General features: G+C 41.3%; 1 protein-coding gene across 27 annotated transcripts in view; it reads left to right on the top strand.

Moving 5' to 3' along the window:
• Positions 1 to 18,443, top strand: part of PRRC2C (proline rich coiled-coil 2C) — a 75,127-nt gene that overhangs the window by 22,320 nt on the left and 34,364 nt on the right. For 22 of the 27 annotated variants that reach the window (XR_003992929.1, XR_003992930.1, XM_030496368.1 and 19 more), the window contains 13 exons: positions 437 to 543; positions 4,391 to 4,528; positions 6,331 to 6,581; positions 6,956 to 7,035; positions 7,959 to 8,092; positions 8,177 to 8,264; positions 8,546 to 8,687; positions 9,727 to 9,801; positions 10,554 to 11,187; positions 12,010 to 12,179; positions 12,808 to 13,054; positions 14,135 to 14,348; positions 15,118 to 17,481. Coding sequence is in view for 25 of the 27 variants with exons in the window: in XM_030496368.1 (XP_030352228.1) it covers positions 437 to 543; positions 4,391 to 4,528; positions 6,331 to 6,581; positions 6,956 to 7,035; positions 7,959 to 8,092; positions 8,177 to 8,264; positions 8,546 to 8,687; positions 9,727 to 9,801; positions 10,554 to 11,187; positions 12,010 to 12,179; positions 12,808 to 13,054; positions 14,135 to 14,348; positions 15,118 to 17,481 (4,644 nt within the window). In the remaining 2 variants the exon portion in view is untranslated. The remainder of the gene's footprint in view (positions 1 to 436; positions 544 to 4,390; positions 4,529 to 6,330; positions 6,582 to 6,955; positions 7,036 to 7,958; positions 8,093 to 8,176; positions 8,265 to 8,545; positions 8,688 to 9,726; positions 9,802 to 10,553; positions 11,188 to 12,009; positions 12,180 to 12,807; positions 13,055 to 14,134; positions 14,349 to 15,117; positions 17,482 to 18,443) is intronic. The other 5 variants (XM_030496375.1, XM_030496393.1, XM_030496394.1 and 2 more) reach the window with 2 other exon arrangements.

Here is an 18,443-nt window from a genome sequence, read left to right on the forward strand (position 1 = left end):
CATGTATTTGCCTTCTTTCTCTCAGTTCATGGTGGTTTTTAAGTGCTTTCCTCTAACTCCTGAGGCAAGAGAACATTGTTCCAAATTATTGCCTTCCATGGTTGTCAGTTGATTGGTTCTTAATTGTTAATACACTAGCTAAAAAGTTAAAATTCTGTTCATGCCTGACTGCATTTTCTGCCCAGCCATTTTTCATTCATTCCTCTCTACTTTAGGAAATCTACTCGTGAAGGAATTGGCTAATTTATTCCAATTTTAAATGTAACTATAACAACTCATTTTATATAAGAACGTGCTTTTTCTGCAGAAAAGTGGCTGTTGGTTCTTCAGCTGCATAGCTACCTCGTTTCATTCACTTGTTTGCAGTAGTAATCCTGAGGATCTTAGTCTGTGCTCACCTTCTTGTATTCACAAGGGTTTTTTCCTCTAATTCCAGACAGCCAGACGTGCCGCAGACCCAGCCAAAACCTGCTGTTCCTGCTCCTCCAGAAGCAGCTCCTGTTGCCAAATCATGGGCCAACACCAAACCAGGTGGACAAGATGGTAAGTGATGTTTAGGTTGGAGGGGTTCTTCACTGGTCTAGCAGGCTGTGAATGCTGCTGTGAGACCCTCAGACTCAGCAACCATTTGAATCTTGACTGGGCCAACTGGGACTACAAATTCTGTGGAAGCGACATTCTTGGCTGGAAGGTGAGATGGTCCCCTGTCACTCAAGTGAGCTCCAGCTTCATTTAGCAGCAGGTCTGACTGTCTTCTAAAGGGCTGGTATCATCAGCTCTTTTGTTTTGATAGCGAAGTGGTGGTGACAGTGTAAGATTTTCAACATGGCTGCGATAAGGAGGGAAAATTGCAGTCAGTAGTTATAATGCATACAATTTTGATGTGGAAGGGATAACCATAAGCAGTTAGTGGTCATTCTGATCATAATTTTGGATCATTTTGTGCAAAATGTGTGTAGTCTTGCTTCTATTTGAATGTCTGCTATGGCAGCACTTTTCCCTTTATTTTATAGGTTCCTTGGTTATTTTGGTTTCAAAGTTATAGTGTTCAAATAGGGCTTTTTCTGGGAAAAGCATTAAAGGTGTGGTTGTGGTTTTTTTGTTGGGTTTTTTTGGTGGTGGTGGTTGTGGAGCTTTGGGTTTGGTTTTTGGTTTGTTTTTTTTTTGGGGGGTGGTTTTTTTTTGTTTGTTTGTTTTTTGTTTTTACGTAACTGTATGGATGGAGTACTATTTCCATAAGCGTGGATGTATTTTCATAGAATCACAGAATCGAATAGGTGGGAGAAGACCTTTAATATCATCAAGTCTAACCTTTACCCCAGGACTGCCAAGTCCACCACTAAATGGTGTCACTAGGGACCTCATCTACATGGTTTTGGACACTTGCAGGGATGGTGATTCCACCACTTTCCTGAGCAGCCTGTGCCAATGCCTGATCACCCTTTTGGTGAAGAATTTTTTCCTAATACCCGGTCTAATGGTGGGTGCAGCTGCACTGGTGCAGCTTGAGGCCATTACCTCTTGTCCTATCACTCGTTACTTGGGAGAAGAGACCAACGCCCACCTCGCTACAACCTTTCCAGCTAAGGGAGACTCTCCAGACTAAACACCCCCAGTTCTCTCAGCCATTCCTTGTAAGACTTGTGCTCCATACCCTTCACCAGCTTCATTGCCCTTCTCTGGACCTGCTTCAGCACCTTAGTGTCTCTGTTGTAGTGAGGGGCTCGGAACTGAGCACAGGATTTGAGGTGTGGCCTCACCAGTGCCCAGTACAGGGGGATAATCACTGCCCTGGCCCTGCTGCCCACACTATTGCTGATACACGCCAGGATGCTGTTGGCTGCCTTGGCTGCCTGGGCGCAAGCTGGCTCATGTTCAGCTGGCCTTCAATTGGCACCCCCAGGTCTGTTCATTACAGATATAAGATCAGAGCTAAATCTTCAGATTTTTTTAAATTGCTTGTAGAGTGAGAGGTTACTTATAATTCCTATCCTATATCTCCATTATAAAAAATAAATTACATTCTGTTTTATTCCTTAAATTTGAGACTTGCAAGCTTTCTGTGGCTATAAAATAGAGTTTTGGCTTCCAGGTTGAAGTGAGCTATCTTCTGGGTAGAGATCTTAGGATAGTAAAATCTGAATTGCATGGAGGTAACTTCTATGTCATTATATGGAATTTGTTAACATCACATATCTAATGATTATGCCTTTTTTTTTTTCTTCAGTAGATATTAGAAGTGACAATTCTAGATTCTCCACTTCTTGCTCTCCTCTCTATTGTTCAGTATTTCCTTTTGTTGTCAAATATAGGAACTCTCCTCCTTCAAGCTTTTATAGGATTTTTGTAGAATAAGAAAAAGGAATTGACACTGATGCAGTGATCTGCATACCAGCCTTTCTCCATAAGCTGATAAGATATTCTCTACGATACAGGAAATAGTGATTCAGCTCAGTGGCTTCAAAATGCATTTAGCTAATTATTTTGTAGTTACTGTGGCAGCTTGTTTGCCAAGCCCAGATGGTGCCCTCTTTTCATTCAATTAATGCAGTAGTGGGTTTGCTGTTTGAAAAAGAAATATGGAATGTGAGTTGGCATCAACTGCTTGCTATCCTTCTCAGTTTGAAACTCAGGATACACCTGTTGTGCTCATGCTTTCCCGATCTGCACTTGGCTGGGGCTGGTGGAACTCTTAGTTTCTCCAGATGCCTCGTATTCATTCCAGCAGTCGTTCAGCTAGCTGCCTCATGCTCTTGTAAGACTTCAGTTGGATAAGGCAAGACTGAATCCTTCTCTGATGTTGGTGGCCATGTAGAAAGGAAAGACTTCTAAAATGTAATGGCAGCATCTTTTTTTAAGGTTATGCGCTGGCTAAAAGTTAATTGCTACCATAACATCTTTGAATTCTTCAACTTCTTTCTGAACTGCTGGCTGACAATCTGGCTATTTCACATCAATAGCTTAAACACAGTCAAACTGATCACTGAGGATGCTGTTACTTTGCAGTTAAAACATTGCTGCTGTTACTGTGTAGACTTGAGCAGAAAACATTTTTCAAGATTCATAAAACTCATGAACATTGCATGCCACAGCACCTCTGAAGAGGCTTCCTTGCCTAACAGGCCATCTGGTTAGTGTGACTGCGACTTTCAGTCCCTTTAAGCAAGTCGTTGGATGTAGCTGCGTGGGAACACCCAGAATCCAGTGTCCCTTTACAGAAAACAAGTTAATGTGATCTGTACTACATGAAGTCACAATGAAGATTGTAACATTTCAAGGCAATTTGTAGGCACAATATTTGTGTATTTAGTATACATAAGTAATGGTATTTGCTGTCATGCCTTTACAAAGAAAGTACAAACAGTAGGTAGTTTATCTTGTGCTTGACCCTTAATCTTAAAAAAAAAAAAAAAGAAAAAGTCAGGATCCTGTATTTTGTTGTTATAAGGATTCTTTCACATATCAAAGAGAACAAGCTGTTTAGCTGTTAGCTTAAAACAAAAGGTATATCATGGGGATTGGGAGGTTTGGGGCAGCATATATTCAGATTCTTTATTGTGAGTTTGCCCTGTAGTCGTGTAGCCTATTACAATGCCTCTTCTAGTAGCCAGTAGTTAAGACAGTTATAAGAACAGGGTGTTATTCAGGCTGTTGGAATAGAAATCTTCCCTCAGTAAGATTATCAGTGATCTGGTAGTAGAATATCGTTGTCGTCAGTAGGCATTAGGTGAAGGGGTGGTGGTGGTAAGAAATTGATTCAAAGTATATGCTAAGAAAACTTTCTAAATAAGAACACAATCTATGTATTCTGTGTAATCTACCACATGCAGCAGAAGTCTTAAATTCCAATCTTGAGTTATGACATCAAGGGTTTTAGAAGTCAAAGAATACTACAGTTCTGATACTTTTCTCACAATATAAAAGCTTTGGTCTTTTAAAGTCCTGAAGAATTATTAGTTATTAGAATGAGTAATTAATCTTCAGGGCTTTTGCAGTTAACATTATTGCCTATTCTTGAGGTGACAGTAGTTGGAGAATAAAAACAAGGGAAATCTATGTCGGGGAGGGGAGTATTAATAGAACTGAGAAACTTCAGGTAATCCCCGTGTTAAGTCTTGTTCCATTGTCCATCGTTGCTCTCCGGTGCTTCTGGATTTTTCAGCCCCAACAGGCGAGATAATTGGCCTATTAAATTTAACAACTTTGGTAGCAAATGGGAATGGTTTACATGGATTGCTCTTTGCTTATGTGAATTATGTTACCAATAAATTAATGTGGCTTTAACAATGTGGCTTTAACATTCCCTTTTTAAGGATGATGAGGCTTTTACCACTTTCTGAACTCTTTTGACTACAGAAAGCTGAGACTTTGTGAATATCTTATTCTGCAGGTCCACCTGTTCAAGTAAATAGTTATTTCCAGCAAGAGTTTCCCAGTCTGCCGGCAGCTGGGGATCAGGAAAAATCAGGCAAGGAGAAAGATACACCTGAAGAACTTCATGGATCAGGACCCAACTTGCGGCCACAAAGTAAGTATATACTACAAATTTTTGTGAAATCACATGGGTTTGCATGGAACTTGTTCATTACAAGAATACTCATGTCCCATACGAAAGAAATTGATTAATTGATTGTTTTAATCAACACATTCCTACACTGAATAAACAGATTTTTGGAACTTTCTTCTGCTTTACTGTGTTCCTGGTGTGTGGAAAACAAGGTATTTAATCCGATCCTGCAGTTCACTTTCCATTTTCCCAACCTAGTCAGTACTTCAGTTGTACTCTGAGGAACATTTGTTAGTTGCACAACACTGCCATTTTCTTACATCCAGCTGCTAGATGTTACAACAGCTAAAATATGTATTTAAAGAACTCTCCTAATATTATATAAATCATCATTAGAGTTGTTTCCAAATGGTTAGTACTCAGAGTAACCAGAAAAATCCCAAATAGAAAGTTAAATCTACAGCATACCAAAAGAATGGACTGTGATTTGAAAGACATTCACATCTTTATCTCATGGCTGAGGTGCTCTGACTAGCTGGATTTGTTTCAGCTGTGGGGGATTAGATCTAGTGAAAATAACCATAACAGTGTTGTTTTTACATGTCTCAGTGAATAAATATGCTTCCCCAGATCCTTTTAATGGGAAAGCATTTGGGATTGTGCTTGTTTCCAGTGAAAAACAGGATTTCTTTCTTCCTCAAAAGTATTTCCAATGAGGTTTGGTGGACTAGGGATCTTTTCCTGCACTGTAGGTAGCACTTTCTTGTGCCAGTGATAGGCAAGATGGGCACTGTGCTTGTTCAGGGCTTTACTTGATTTTGATGTAGAGAATAAGTTGCCAAGAAATTCAGGACATGTCCAACACCAAATTGGGGAAATAGCTACGTTTGTTTCTTCCAGCCTCCTATGGGCAGTTACGGTATTGGTCAGCACTGTACATGCAGTATTAAGCCCTTCTTACAAGTCTGACAGTAAAAAGCTTGATGAACTTGGTGAGTACTGCTCCTTTAGCAGCTGTGCTCCCCAGCAAAGATAAGTGGAAGAACTGTAATGGATACTTAGGAGCGTAGTTTAAAGGGTTTGTGCCCCTAATAGAACAGTCATTACAGAGCATGTCTGAATTTTCTTGGTCCCCATGGATCTGAGCACCACTGTTAAGTTTACTGGTTTTATTGTCCTAACGCATGCTGTGTAGGCAGAAACTCCTAAAAAAAGTTAAAAAATAAAAATGGACTGCCTGGCACAAGTCATTAAAATCCCTTGCTTTTCCTGGACTTTTTGCTAGACATTCATACCCAGAAACACAGCCCTCATCACTTCTATTCCGTCCTTATCAGACAGAGATACAAGCCAGACTCTGGATATCTGTCTTCACTTAGATAATGCACAGGTATATGTCATTTTGAGCTGCTTTAGAGTTTCATGGGAGGCCTTTGCTGCTTAAGAAGCTCGATCTTTCCCTTGACAGCATCTTCACACTGAGTCAACAGTGGCCCACTTACCACAGCTAAATCTGTTTTCTCTCCTGTGCTATTATCAGTATCCTTCCTAAATTGCATTGTGTTTTGGAAGGTAGAGTAGGACAGCTAGAGTGGTCTGTAAATTTAACTCTTACACTTCAGGAGCACAGCTGAATGTAGGGCTAAAGAGGATAGAAAACAGCCTCTGTTTTATCAAGCAGCCATTGCTTTTGGTACCAGATACGAACGTGTCTGCGCAGATTGCTGTGTTACTGAAAAGTGGGTAGGAAAGAATGTGTTTTTCATCATGCCTCTCTGTAAATCTGAAATAATAAAGTCTGTTCTTGTTTTTTTCTCGTACTGATTCTGTCCATGCAGATGCTACTAGTTGGAGAGAAGGTGGTAATAAGAGCAACTCACCCAGTTCTCCAACTGATCAAGAAGCTAAGGCCCTTGGACAAGAAGATGTTAATGCTACACCAGCAGAACAAAATGATGGCCAGAAGGCAGCAGAGAAGAGAGATGTGCGGTTACCACAGGTCCCTCAGCCCAAGCTGAATGGCCAGCAGCAACCACCTGTCTCTTCTCAGTACAGAGCAATGATGCCACCTTATGTAAGTGATAGTTACATGAAAGGTTTTAAAGCAGCAGGGATTGAGTATTGGCTAGTGTAATTTCCTCATGCCTCTTTCTCCTCTCTCCATGGAACACTTTAGCAGTTCTGCTGGAAGGGTGGGATTGCAACCAACTCCTCAAAGGATGTAGCTACCTGTTGCCGCTCTTGCTATGCTGAGTTTCAGTTTGTCAAGAGTTGGTTAACACTTGTAATCACTCCACCTTGATGACTTGATGTCACACACTTGAGATACTAAGCAAATGTGTCTTAAGAGTCTTGCTTTACGGCAGTTGTGATTCTTTTGATGACCTGAGTATGCTTAGTGCAGTTACACTTTTTAACAAATGGTTCCTGTTCTTAAACCTTTCTTAGATGTTTAATCAGTATCCTAGAATGGCATATCCTCCTTCCATGCAAGGTCCAACAAGGTTTCCCGGTTCTGAGCCTAGCAGGTAAGAAACCTTACAAGTGTTATTGATGTGTGGGTATGAACTCTGTGACTCAAGAATAGAAGAAAAAATTTGCACTGGGTATCTCGATTATGATCACATATCGTGTAAGAACTGCTACTGGTTAGTCTCTCGAGTTCGGCTTGTGTGGAGCAATGCTATGGAGTGGTTTGTGTTTGACAACTCAGCTATAAAACTTGAGGGAATTCTGCATGTTACAGGAAGAGCAGGAGTCACTTGGGAACACCTTTGAAACTTCAACCAGTATTTTTGCCTGTAAAAGGACTTTTCCATTGTTGCCATGAGAGTAGTTAGTTCCTGGTTCTCAACTCTACTGCTTTCCAATTAAAGAACTCTAATACATGATAAAATTAGTTTTCTTCCTTTCTGTGCATTTCTCCATAGTTGAGGATGACTGTGCATATGCATGAGGAAATAGGGGATGCTATAGACAGTAGGGTACAAACTGGTTGGGATCAGAAATAGGACAGAAAGGCTGAGAGGGTTGGCTGGGAGAACTTGAGTGTAGGAGTAGGGAGAAGGTACAGAATCTTTGGCAATGGGAAAGCATGAAAAGTAGAAATATCTCTGAGGTGGATTAATTGGTGTTAAGAGGGACGCCAGATCTATGCAGTTTGTTGTTTGAAAGCTACAAGGCATTTAATTTTCTACTATCAACTGATGTTTGGCTTGTTGGTGAAGTGTGCAAGTAAGGCTATAGCATCTAATCTTTCTCTTCTTTAAATAACCATCTGGTGTAGCAGTAATTACTGGAACTACAGCAGCCGCACGTGTGGATGACATTTATACTGTATTGAGAGAACAGTACTGCATACTTCAAATAATCGTCATACAAGTTGACCATTTATCTTCTCATTTTGTGGATAAATAGTGACAGTGGCCATTGTTTCCCTCTCTTTTTTTAGAGGGCCAAGGGGAAGAGGACCACCTTCATGGTGTTCAGAACCTATTGAGCGCCCATCCATTCTTAGTGCTAGTGAACTTAAAGAACTTGATAAATTTGATAATCTAGATGCTGAGGCTGATGAAGGCTGGGCAGGTAAGAACATCAGATTAATGATTTTTGTTTACTTGTACATTGAATCTTTCTGAAAGGTTAATTGAATATTTGCTTATGCATCAGGTGCTCAGAGTGAAGTGGATTACACTGAACAGTTGAACTTCAGTGATGATGATGAGCAAGGAAGTAGTCAAAAAGAGAAGGAAAGTGGGTGAGTCTGTGTTGCCAGTTGGGTGTGAATGCCACTTAACTAGCTTAGTGTTTGGAAAGGTTGAATGAAATGAGTGCAAGTACTCATTCCAAAAACATTCCTGTAATTGAATACTGTATTAAATTGCATAACTGCCTGCAGGCTCCAGTCAGCTGGTGGGCGTGTAGTAGTGTTCCTTGCTGTGAGTAGCTTTTGCTCTTGCTAAAAAGCACTGAGGATCGAAGATAAATCACCAAATACCTATGTGGAATACCCATTCCATTTTTCTTCTCTGCACATAGTGATGAACAAACACCATCAAAAGATTTACAGAGTCCTGATGGCCAGAAGGATGCAGAAGAACAGACAAGTGCTAAGTCTGCTACCCAGGTTTCCACAGCAGCAGCCAAAGGGTCATACGGCAAAAGTTCTCAGCTTGATCAGGTTTGTGTTTTCTTCTCTTCAGCTCTTCTGGCAATAGCCTCATCAGGAAAGGTCCAGCTCAGGTGTCTTTACAAACAGGTCAATTAAGATTATGAACATGAGTGAAAGCATTAGCTACTGAAAGCATTATCTGAGTTCTGGTAACTGATCGGGTGCTGCTAAGTCAACTTAGCTGGTTCTGGTCACAAAATAAAAATAGCATGTCTTTATCTAGTGTGTTCTAGTCCACAGCTGTGAGGGAGTGAGAACACTTGTGTCAGTTACTGTGACTGAACTGACAAGCTGTAACTCAAGGCCTTTGTCTGTCCATCCCTGTAACTGTGAATGAAGCCGTTCTGGTGTCCATCATGCTTTATAGTGGCACAGAGTAAATAGCATCCAGTTGTCCCACATGTTTTTCCAAGGTTTGTGGTTTTTTTTGGTTTTTGGGGAGTTGTTTTTTTGTATCATGACCCACTTTCCTCAGTGCAGCTTAGCAGTAGTGTGTCAGCTCACTTCTGATGTCTCAGGCAGATAGGTTTTTATACAGACCATGTAGAATTCATCAGCTCAAATGTTTTGGTTTTTGATATACCCTCTGGTAGAGGAAGATTGACAACCACCTCAGCTTATGCCTGCTTCAGTCCTCTTTTAGTTTTATTTCCCTTCCCCCAGGAAAAGCTACCATTGGCTTTATCTGAAAATTTCCCAGAAATGTATTCTCTTGACACCAGCAATAACAAAGATGGGGTATCTTGAACTGTTTTTACTTGTGCTTTCTCTCTATATAAAGAACATGTCTTTCATGATGCTACACTCAGTCTGAGGAAAAATAGTGCAGTAACATAAACTCTGGATGTGTGAATTTTTAAAGTAATCGTTTAGTGCTCAGCACATAAAGTGGAAATTTTCTTGCCCTTGTTTTGCATGATAATTTTTATCATGTGCAGATAGTTCACTAGGTGTGGTACCTTAATGCAGTGGAAAACAGTAAATCTAAAATTCGTTAGCTTGACTGTTACAAGCTTGCTTAACCCTGGTGCTGTGTTTGATCCAATAGGATCGGGGTCCAGCACAGCCTTCTGTACATGAAAGAGGTGGTCCTGCTCTTCATCAAAAATCTATTCTACCACCGGTAAGAAAGATTAGAGTTGGTTTTATTTGCTTTAATTAAATTCTTTAATGCTGTGTTGGAGGGGTTTAGACTAACAAAAATAAAAATATGCTTCGCATTGGGATAAGCCTTTTCTTTAGCAAGTAAAATGATTGTAGTGCTTGGCCAGTAAGAATGGGACCCCAACACAGCTGTGCTGCTAATTGTGTAAAGCAGCCCCATCTTGTAAGTGGTATATGAAATGCATGAGAGCTTTCAGTTATCCAACCCCTTTTGGGAACTAGAGAGGACAGGAGCTTGGGAACAGTGCTGGAGGGCTGTCTGCTGAGGCAGATGGGGAGATGAAGTCCCAAATGAAATGTGTACATAGTAGCTTCTTAGAATTCTTAACAGTCCTTATTAAGATCTCTTATCCTGAGCTACATGGAATGTCTTTGGCTTCTTGGGGGCCTTTAGTTGATGATCTGCCCTGAGTTTCTGTGATTTAGAGCAGCCTATAAGCAAATCTAAAAGGCGTTTATCTTTGCTGTCACTTTGCCTTGGTGATGGGGAGGAATGACATGACCCCACCTGAATCTTTACCTCTCTTTTCTGAGCTCATTGCATGAGTCTGAACTGGAGCAGGCAGCTGGGGGCTTGCTTTTTCTCCCAAATCTCACTTTTAAAAAGTGTCATGCAAATACACGTGCTGTCAAATAGTTAGAACGTAGTATTTCAGCTGGCTGTTTATGTAACACATGTTCAACTTGACTTAACTGATTTTAATATTGCAGCACCCTCCTCCCCCTGATCGCCAGGTAGGACCTGGAAGGCAGGGACCCTTTCCCCCTAAACCAGTACCAGATGAAGATGAAATTTGGAAACAGAGGAGACGACAGCAGTCAGAGATATCTGCTGCAGTTGAACGAGCCCGTAAGCGGCGAGAAGAGGAAGAAAGAAGAATGGAAGAACAGCGCAAAGCAGCTTGTGCTGAAAAACTAAAACGGTTAAATGAGAAATTCGGCTGTGTGACAAAACCCTCCCGGGAAGACCCTCTGAAGGAGCGGGAGAGGGAAAGGGAACGGGAAAGGGAAAGAGAGAGGGAGAGGGAAAGGGAGCGGGAGCGGGAAAAGGAGCGGGAACGGGAGAGAGAACGAGAGAGAGAAAAAGAGAGGGAGAAGGAAAAGGAAAAAGAGAGTGAAAGGGAGAAGGAAAAGGAAAAAGAAGAAAAAGAAAAACTGGAGAAGGCAAAAGAGCAAGAAGGAGAGAAAGAGAAAGAAAAGGAGATGGAGAAAGAAGAGAAGGAGAATGAGAAGGAGAAAGAAGAGGAGAAACCAGCACATGAGGTTCCTGAGGCTGTAGAACCTGTGGCAACACATGTAGTAGAAAAACAAGAAAATGAAAACAGGAATAACAAGGAAGAAAAAGGTATGTTTGCACACAAGTGGGAGTTGTCTGTCTTAAAGCTGAGCCACAGAGCATAGTTTTAATCTGGGAGTCTAATTCGCGTATCTAATTAACCGAATGCATCTAGATCGCTTATTTTCCTGGCACATTACAGCTGCTAACTGTCCTTTGAGCTAGACCCATTTGCCCAACTCATCAAAATGTGAAAGGAAAAGTTTGGTTTATTGATTTAGGCTGGACTTTGAGGAATACAGAAAGAGAAGCAGGCTTTCTTTTCTTAATAAAGGAGGGGTCAGCAACTCATGTTGCTAGAAAGCAGTGCAAATTACTTCAGCTGTTCTGTTCTTTCAGCAAGCCTAGAGAAGTAGACATAAAGAGCAGGTAAACTTGATGCAACTTTGTAGTGGAACTTGAATTTCACAGGAGAACTGTTAGACTGTGCTTAAGGTTGTGTTATCCTCTAAGATAAAAGCAATTGTAAAACCAAACCTTGGTTCATTTAAAAAAAAAAAGTTAATTCAAATATTGATACAGCACTTTTTTTTTTTTTTCTTATATTACTTAACAGTTACAACCTAAATGCTCATGTTTGATTACCCAGTGTGTTTGAGTTTAAAAGGGGCACTGAGAGGTGTACTAACAGCAATTGTTCTTTTTGAGGGGTTGTTCTCAACGCTTTTTTTGCCTGTATTAGTTTTGGAAACTAAGACTGTGAGGATAGAGAAGGCAGACTGTTTTTATTTTAGGACAACATCCTTTATCTAACATTCTGGTGAAATTGTCATAGTTTTAAGATTCATGTTTGTCTCCCACATGTGGGTTTGTTGGATTTTTGTTTTTCAGAAGATCAAGCAGTCTTTACCCGACAAGATAGTAGTCAGAATGAGAAAGAGATTTCACAGGTGGCTCATGAGAGTGAGCCAGATTCAGGATCTCAGCCTCGTCCTGCTGTTTCCTCAGGCTATTCTAAACAGTTCCAGAAATCATTACCACCAAGGTTTCAGAGGCAGCAGGTAACTAACGAGTTCATTAAAAGAAGGAAGCTCATTACAAGAGTGGTGTCTTCAGCCTCATTCTTAGTAAGAACATGACCATAGGAGTTTTAAAAAGCCTAAGCTGTTGGGTTTCCAGCTTCTGGAACATATATGGTATTGGCAGGAATTGTTTTGCATGAAACACTTTTTGTCACTTGCAAAGTATGTAAGTGAGCAGAAAGCAAGAGAGGCTTTTGAAACTGGCCATTTTTTGCATCAGTAGCTGGAGGTGGAACATTGCCATGTGGTTGTCTGTGGAACCTGGGGTCTGATGTTTGCTGTTTCTGCAGCTTTTCCTTAAAAGCTGTAACACAAATATAATTTGGACTTGGATCCTATGGTCTGAAGAGCACTTTGCATTAATGATACGCATGAAGTATACGTTGTTCAGTGTCTCAGCTGAACATCAGCAAAACTGTGGCTATTCTAAATTGTCCAGTCTGGTTTTTCTCCCCTTTCTCCTAGTTCATGCTGATGCATGTTTGCAGTTAACTTTTGGAATGCTTAGTGTCCTGGAGATAACTGTACTTGTGGTTTCCAGGGGTTATTTGAATTTTGCTCAAGTCTTCATTTTAAAAGTCTCGTAATACTGCTTTCTGTTACACAGGAGCAAATGAAACAGCAGCAGTGGCAGCAACAACAGCAAGGTGTCCTTCCCCAGTCTGCTCCCTCACAGCCTTCCAGTGGCCCTGTCCCACCTCCCCAGCATAGACCCCTTTACCAGCCCATGCAGCCACATCCTCAGCATTTAGCTTCAATGGGCTTTGATCCACGGTGGCTTATGATGCAGTCTTACATGGACCCACGAATGATGTCAGGAAGACCTGCAATGGATATGCCTCCTATTCATCCAGGTAAAATCTGGCAGCATTTTTAACTGTTGGACTTTCTTGCTTTTAAAATAGAAGTCTTTCCCTAACCACACTATGTATAGTCACAGCGAGAGGATGGGTTTCTTAAAAAGAAAACTACATTATTGCTGGAGAGAAAATAGATTTTACTAGTACTGGAAAAATGATAGTTATGTGTCAATGTATATCTTTGACTAGAAAGTAAAATTGCTGCTTTCACAATGTAGGCATGTTAGTGACAGTTAAGATTGTATTCAGAATGTCAGCATAAGCCTTACTGTGTTACAGGTATTAAAGCTGGCATGAGATAGGTTGGAGTGAGAAAAATAGTGTATTTAACATTGGTGTTGCTTTGCATGTTACCACTTGATACTACACCAGGTACTAAAAAAAAAAAAAAAAAAAAACCAAAACAAAAAACTCTATGAAATTTTGTTATTTGATTATCTATTAGCACCTTTAGAGTCTTACTAGTTTCCTGTTCAGATTCTTGGCACTAAATATCCTTTTGAACTTGGGGAGTTAGAAAAGCTATTGTGCACAAATAATGCAAGTCTGGCATGTAATGTAATGGAGATACTTATCCAGCTAATGAGCAAGGGATATCCTGAATAAGTGCAAGAAACGAACAGAGGAAATGGCAGCAAAGACAGTGGAAAATTGTTGAAGTTCTTTAAAATGCTACACCCCCCTTTCTTCCTCTCTCCCCACCCCCTCAAAAAAAAGGGCCTAGAGTACAAAAAGCGCCCATGTGTACACTGTTGTTGTCTTTTGCCATTCAGGTTTTACAGCAGAAACTTCATCTGTAAGTGTATAAGTCTACAGACCTGGTTCTTCCCCTTATAGTGGAAGCAGAGTGCTTTTCCTTTCGTTGGCACATAGGGTACTAGTGGTGAATATGATTTAGTCATTCTGAAGTCACCTGGCAGTGAATAGACATTTTGTTTCAACAGTGGAAGGAAAGAAGATGGAGGAGAGAGAATAATGTTTTTCAGTACCTTTCGATATGCTTTGTTTGTCTTCAGGTAGATTTCTTTGCTAATGTTAAATGTGTTTTGATTGTTGAACTTAAATCTTTCACAGGAATTATGCCTTCAAAACCACTGATGAGAAGAGACCAGATAGAGGGATCAGCAACTAGTTCAGATTCATTTGAACATATAGCTCGCTCAGCAAGAGAGCACACTGTTCCTTTGTCAGAGCCCCGCGTGATGTGGGGGTCAGACCCATACCCCCATGCAGAACCTCAGCAATCTAGCTCTCCTCCCAAAGTGTTAGAAGAGCCTGACGATTTGAGGTAAGCCTAAGTTATGTACTCCTCAATGTCACTTCTCCAACCCATATGTAGTTACACACTTGGCTGTGTAACTTAAGTTGCAAAACACAGTTTAAACTGACTGAGTTATAGCTGTTCTTGGCCCAAAACTTTAAAAGCAGTTATGACTGGAGATGCAGTGTTCTTGGCACTGTTGTATAAAACAAAAGATGTGCCCACTCTGTAGTAGGGTGTAGAAAGACAATTTACTCCATGATATTTTGAATTTTCAGTTTTGTAGAACAATGCTACAGTGTTTTCCTGTTCTCCATTTGCTCTCCATCCTCCCCATACCAGAGAACTTCTGTCTGATGTATATTAGTTTCAAAAGTGGTGTGTTAAATACAAGTGAAATAAAGCAAGACAGTCACTTTTGACCTTTGCTGCATGATGAATGGTCAGGAAGGCTTCCTCTGCATCTTTAAAGTACCCTGAATTTTTTTTTTGCTGTACTGCTGTCTGAGTAATACAAGCGAATACTTGTGAGCCTGCTAACTTTGGGGCTCCATTTACAATTGCATGTATGGACATTAAGACTAAGAGACTCCTATAGCTAATTGTGCATTTGACACTGAACTCTTAATCAGTATAGAAAAAAATTGACCTCTACAAGTGGCAGCCACTATGAAAATTAATACCTGTTATTTTCTAGAGCTGACATTAATCCTTCATCGAAACAGAAGATTTATTTTAGTAGATATGAGGAAAATTTTTTCCTTCTCCCTAATGTTCTTAATTGCTTGCTGCTTAGGTCTGAGGCACACTTGGAGCAAGAACGAGTTGCTGTCCCTGCCACTGCTTATCCTGTAGAACACAACCAGTTGGACTCTCATCCAAAGACAGACTTTTTCAGAGAATCAGGAGAGATGGAGGTACAGAAGTTCCCAAGCAGGCCTTTGGAAGATGTACAACCTCTCCAAACTGGCACACCTAACACTGCAGTTAATTTTGAAGGAGTGAAGGAGAAAGTTACACATAGCTCTGCAGAAGAATTTGTGCCTGTAGGGGAAAGTCACTCTTCACTAAAGAGAAGCATTTCCCATGGTTCAAGTCACTCTCTAAAATCAGAGGACCAGAGGAATGAGACAGCAACAAATATCCCTAAATTAAATAACAGGCCTCTTGAGACAAAGGAGACAATTGAGAGACTTGAGATTAAGCCAAAAAAAGAAATTCTCATCAATAGTAGAACACTAGAAGGACCAAAACCAGAAAAAACTTTCAAACCTAAGTCTGAAACAAGATGGGGTCCTAGGCCAGGTTATGGCAGGAGAGATGAAGGTGGTGATAGGCCAGTAAGAAGATCAGGTCCTATTAAAAAACCTGTGCTTAGAGATATGAAGGAAGAGCGTGAACAAAGAGAAGAACGTGAGCAGAGGAAGGAGAAAGAAGGAGAAAAAACAGCTAGTGAGAAATCTAGCAAGTCTGAAAAAAGTGACAAAAAGGAAGCACCTCAAGTGCCACTGCCTCAGGCTGAGCCAGAGACATCTGCCTCCAGCGGCACTCCTCTGGCTAAGAAGACAACCCAGGATGCTGCTCTGACCCTGGCAAGCCAGGAGAGCAGTCAAACTGAGACTGCAGCTAAAACGCTGGTTCAGACACCCACACCTCCAGTCCCGCAGCAGCTACCGACTGCCCAGCCTACTGCTCCACAGCTTCCCCCTGCAGTACCACAGCAGCCACCAGCTCAGCCAGCAGCACAGCAGCAGCCACATGTTCAGCAGCCAGCTACTGCAGTGAAGGAAGAAAAGCAGACTGAGAAAATGGTTAGCAAGGAAGTTGTAGAGAAACCACGCTTAGAAACCAGACCAGTAAAAAGAGAGCCTGGCTTACCACCTAGGACATACTGGAAAGAGGCTAGGGATAGAGACTGGTTCCCAGATCAGGGATACAGAGGCAGAGGTCGTGGGGAGTATTATTCTAGAGGTCGTAGCTACAGGGGTTCTTATGGAGGACGTGGTCGGGGCAGTAGAGGCCATAATAGAGAGTACCCACACTACAGAGATCCTAAGCCTAGATCAGACCATGTGCCTTCGGGGCCTGTTAGGCAAAGAGAAGAGAGTGAAACTCGCAGTGAGAGTTCTGACTTTGAAGTAATCCCAAAACGGCGGCGACAGCATGGTTCAGAGACGGATTCTGACAGCGAAGTTCATGAAAGTGCAAGTGACACACTGCTTTCAGACAAAGACAGTCTAATCAAAGGCAAGCACCCAAAAAGAGAAGACAGAGCTGATGGCAAGAAGCCTCCAAAGCCTCTGTCGTTCAAACCTGAAAACAGTATCAGAGTAGACAACAGATCCCTAGAAAAAACATACATTAGAGATGATGAGAACAAACCCAAACCAGGATTTCTTCCTAAAGGAGAACCTTCTAGACGAGGCAGAGGGGGAATGTATAGACGTGGCGGTAGGGATCCTGGTGGGCGTCCTCCACGTCCATCCACAATAAGGAGGCCAGCCTACAGAGACAATCAGTGGAACCCTAGGCAAACAGAGATTATTAAACCCGAAGATGGGGAGCCTCCAAGAAGAAATGAACATTATGGCCCTATACCAGTTGATAAAAGACCTCCAAAATTTGAGAGAAAGTTTGATCCAAATAGAGAGAGACCACGAAGACAAAGGCCCGCTCGGCCACCAAGGCAAGATAAGCCACCACGCTTTAGGCGCCTAAAAGAAAGAGAGGCCGCATCAAAGATAAACGAGGCGGTAACCAGCTCATCAACAAGTGCCACAGTTAGTAATGCAGTTAATGAGCCTGCCACCACTGCTCTGGATGTGTCAGAAAGTAAGACACCAGACTTGTCCAACCAGAATTCTTCAGACCAGGCAAATGAAGAGTGGGAAACTGCCTCGGAAAGCAGTGACTTCAATGAGAGGCGGGAGAGGGATGAGAAGAAAACAGCAGATGCAGCAGCACAAGTGGCTGCAAAGGCAGGAGAAAATGCTGGAGCTCCAAAAAGGGAAATAGCCAAGAGAAGCTTCTCTAGTCAGCGGCCTGGAATAGACCGTCAAAACCGACGTGGCAACAACGGACCAGCTAAACCAGGGAGGAACTTCTCGGGGCCTAGGAGTGAAAGGCGGAGTGGTCCTCCACCCAGAAGTGGAAAAAGAGGGTGAGTACAAACTTCTGTTAGGAAGCACACGTGGTCATGGTCTTCTGTTGTCCTCTTGTGGTCCAAAATCATAAGTAGTTATTTTAGATTAGTAGAATGATAGAAAAGAGAGTAAGACAAACGCATGTATCTGTGTCTGTATACTTTTTTTTTTTTTTTCTCTTATTTGTATACAGACACTTGGAACATGGAGCTAAGAGTGTTTACTTGTATGCACAGTGTTAAAAATGCCTAATTAAAAATCACCATTGTAGTGCCGTTTGAGTCGAGCTGTGTTTTTCAAGATGTGGATGCAAGCTAGAATGTTAATATGAGTGGTTTTGCAGTGGATACATAAACTGCTGCATTGAATTTAAGATCACCCACTAAACATAGACAAGCATGTTAAGAAATGCTTGCCATTGAGACTAAACTTTGTTTCTCTGTGTGCTAAATTTGATTGACACTTGGTAATTACCTAATGTTACTATTTGCCCACTGTTTTTGTGCCACATTGCACAGTAGTCTGGTAAGTGGGAGGCAGGACAAGAACTTTTTCCATTGAATGTCTACCCTGTGCTCTAGGACTCCTGTGGTTGTAGGTTGCTGTAGTCTTAAATTCAGGTTTTGCCTGGCCTTAAAAACTTGTGATCAGTGCTTTAACCTCCAAATTAAATCTATTAAGAATTCCTTTGGCTAGTCACTTAATGATGATGTTTAAGCAAAAAGTGGGTATTCCAGGTTCCGCAGCAAAGACAGAATGCTGCAAATCTGATTTATGGATTCAGATAGTTTTTGGGAAGTAAGCCTGTGGATTGAGTATATTGTACCTTGTTTATATTTACTCACATTGCATACTGTATGCTTCTGGTTTGTTTGGGGTTTGATTTTATTTTGTTGTTTCTTGGTTTGGTTTGGGTGGGGTTTTGGGTTAGGTTTTTTTTCCATGGAAGGATTTACTGCAGTTGAAGTATATATACTGA

The sequence above is a fragment of the Strigops habroptila genome, chromosome 8 (genome assembly GCF_004027225.2).
Source record: "Strigops habroptila isolate Jane chromosome 8, bStrHab1.2.pri, whole genome shotgun sequence".
NCBI classification, from domain to species: Eukaryota; Metazoa; Chordata; class Aves; order Psittaciformes; family Psittacidae; genus Strigops; species Strigops habroptila.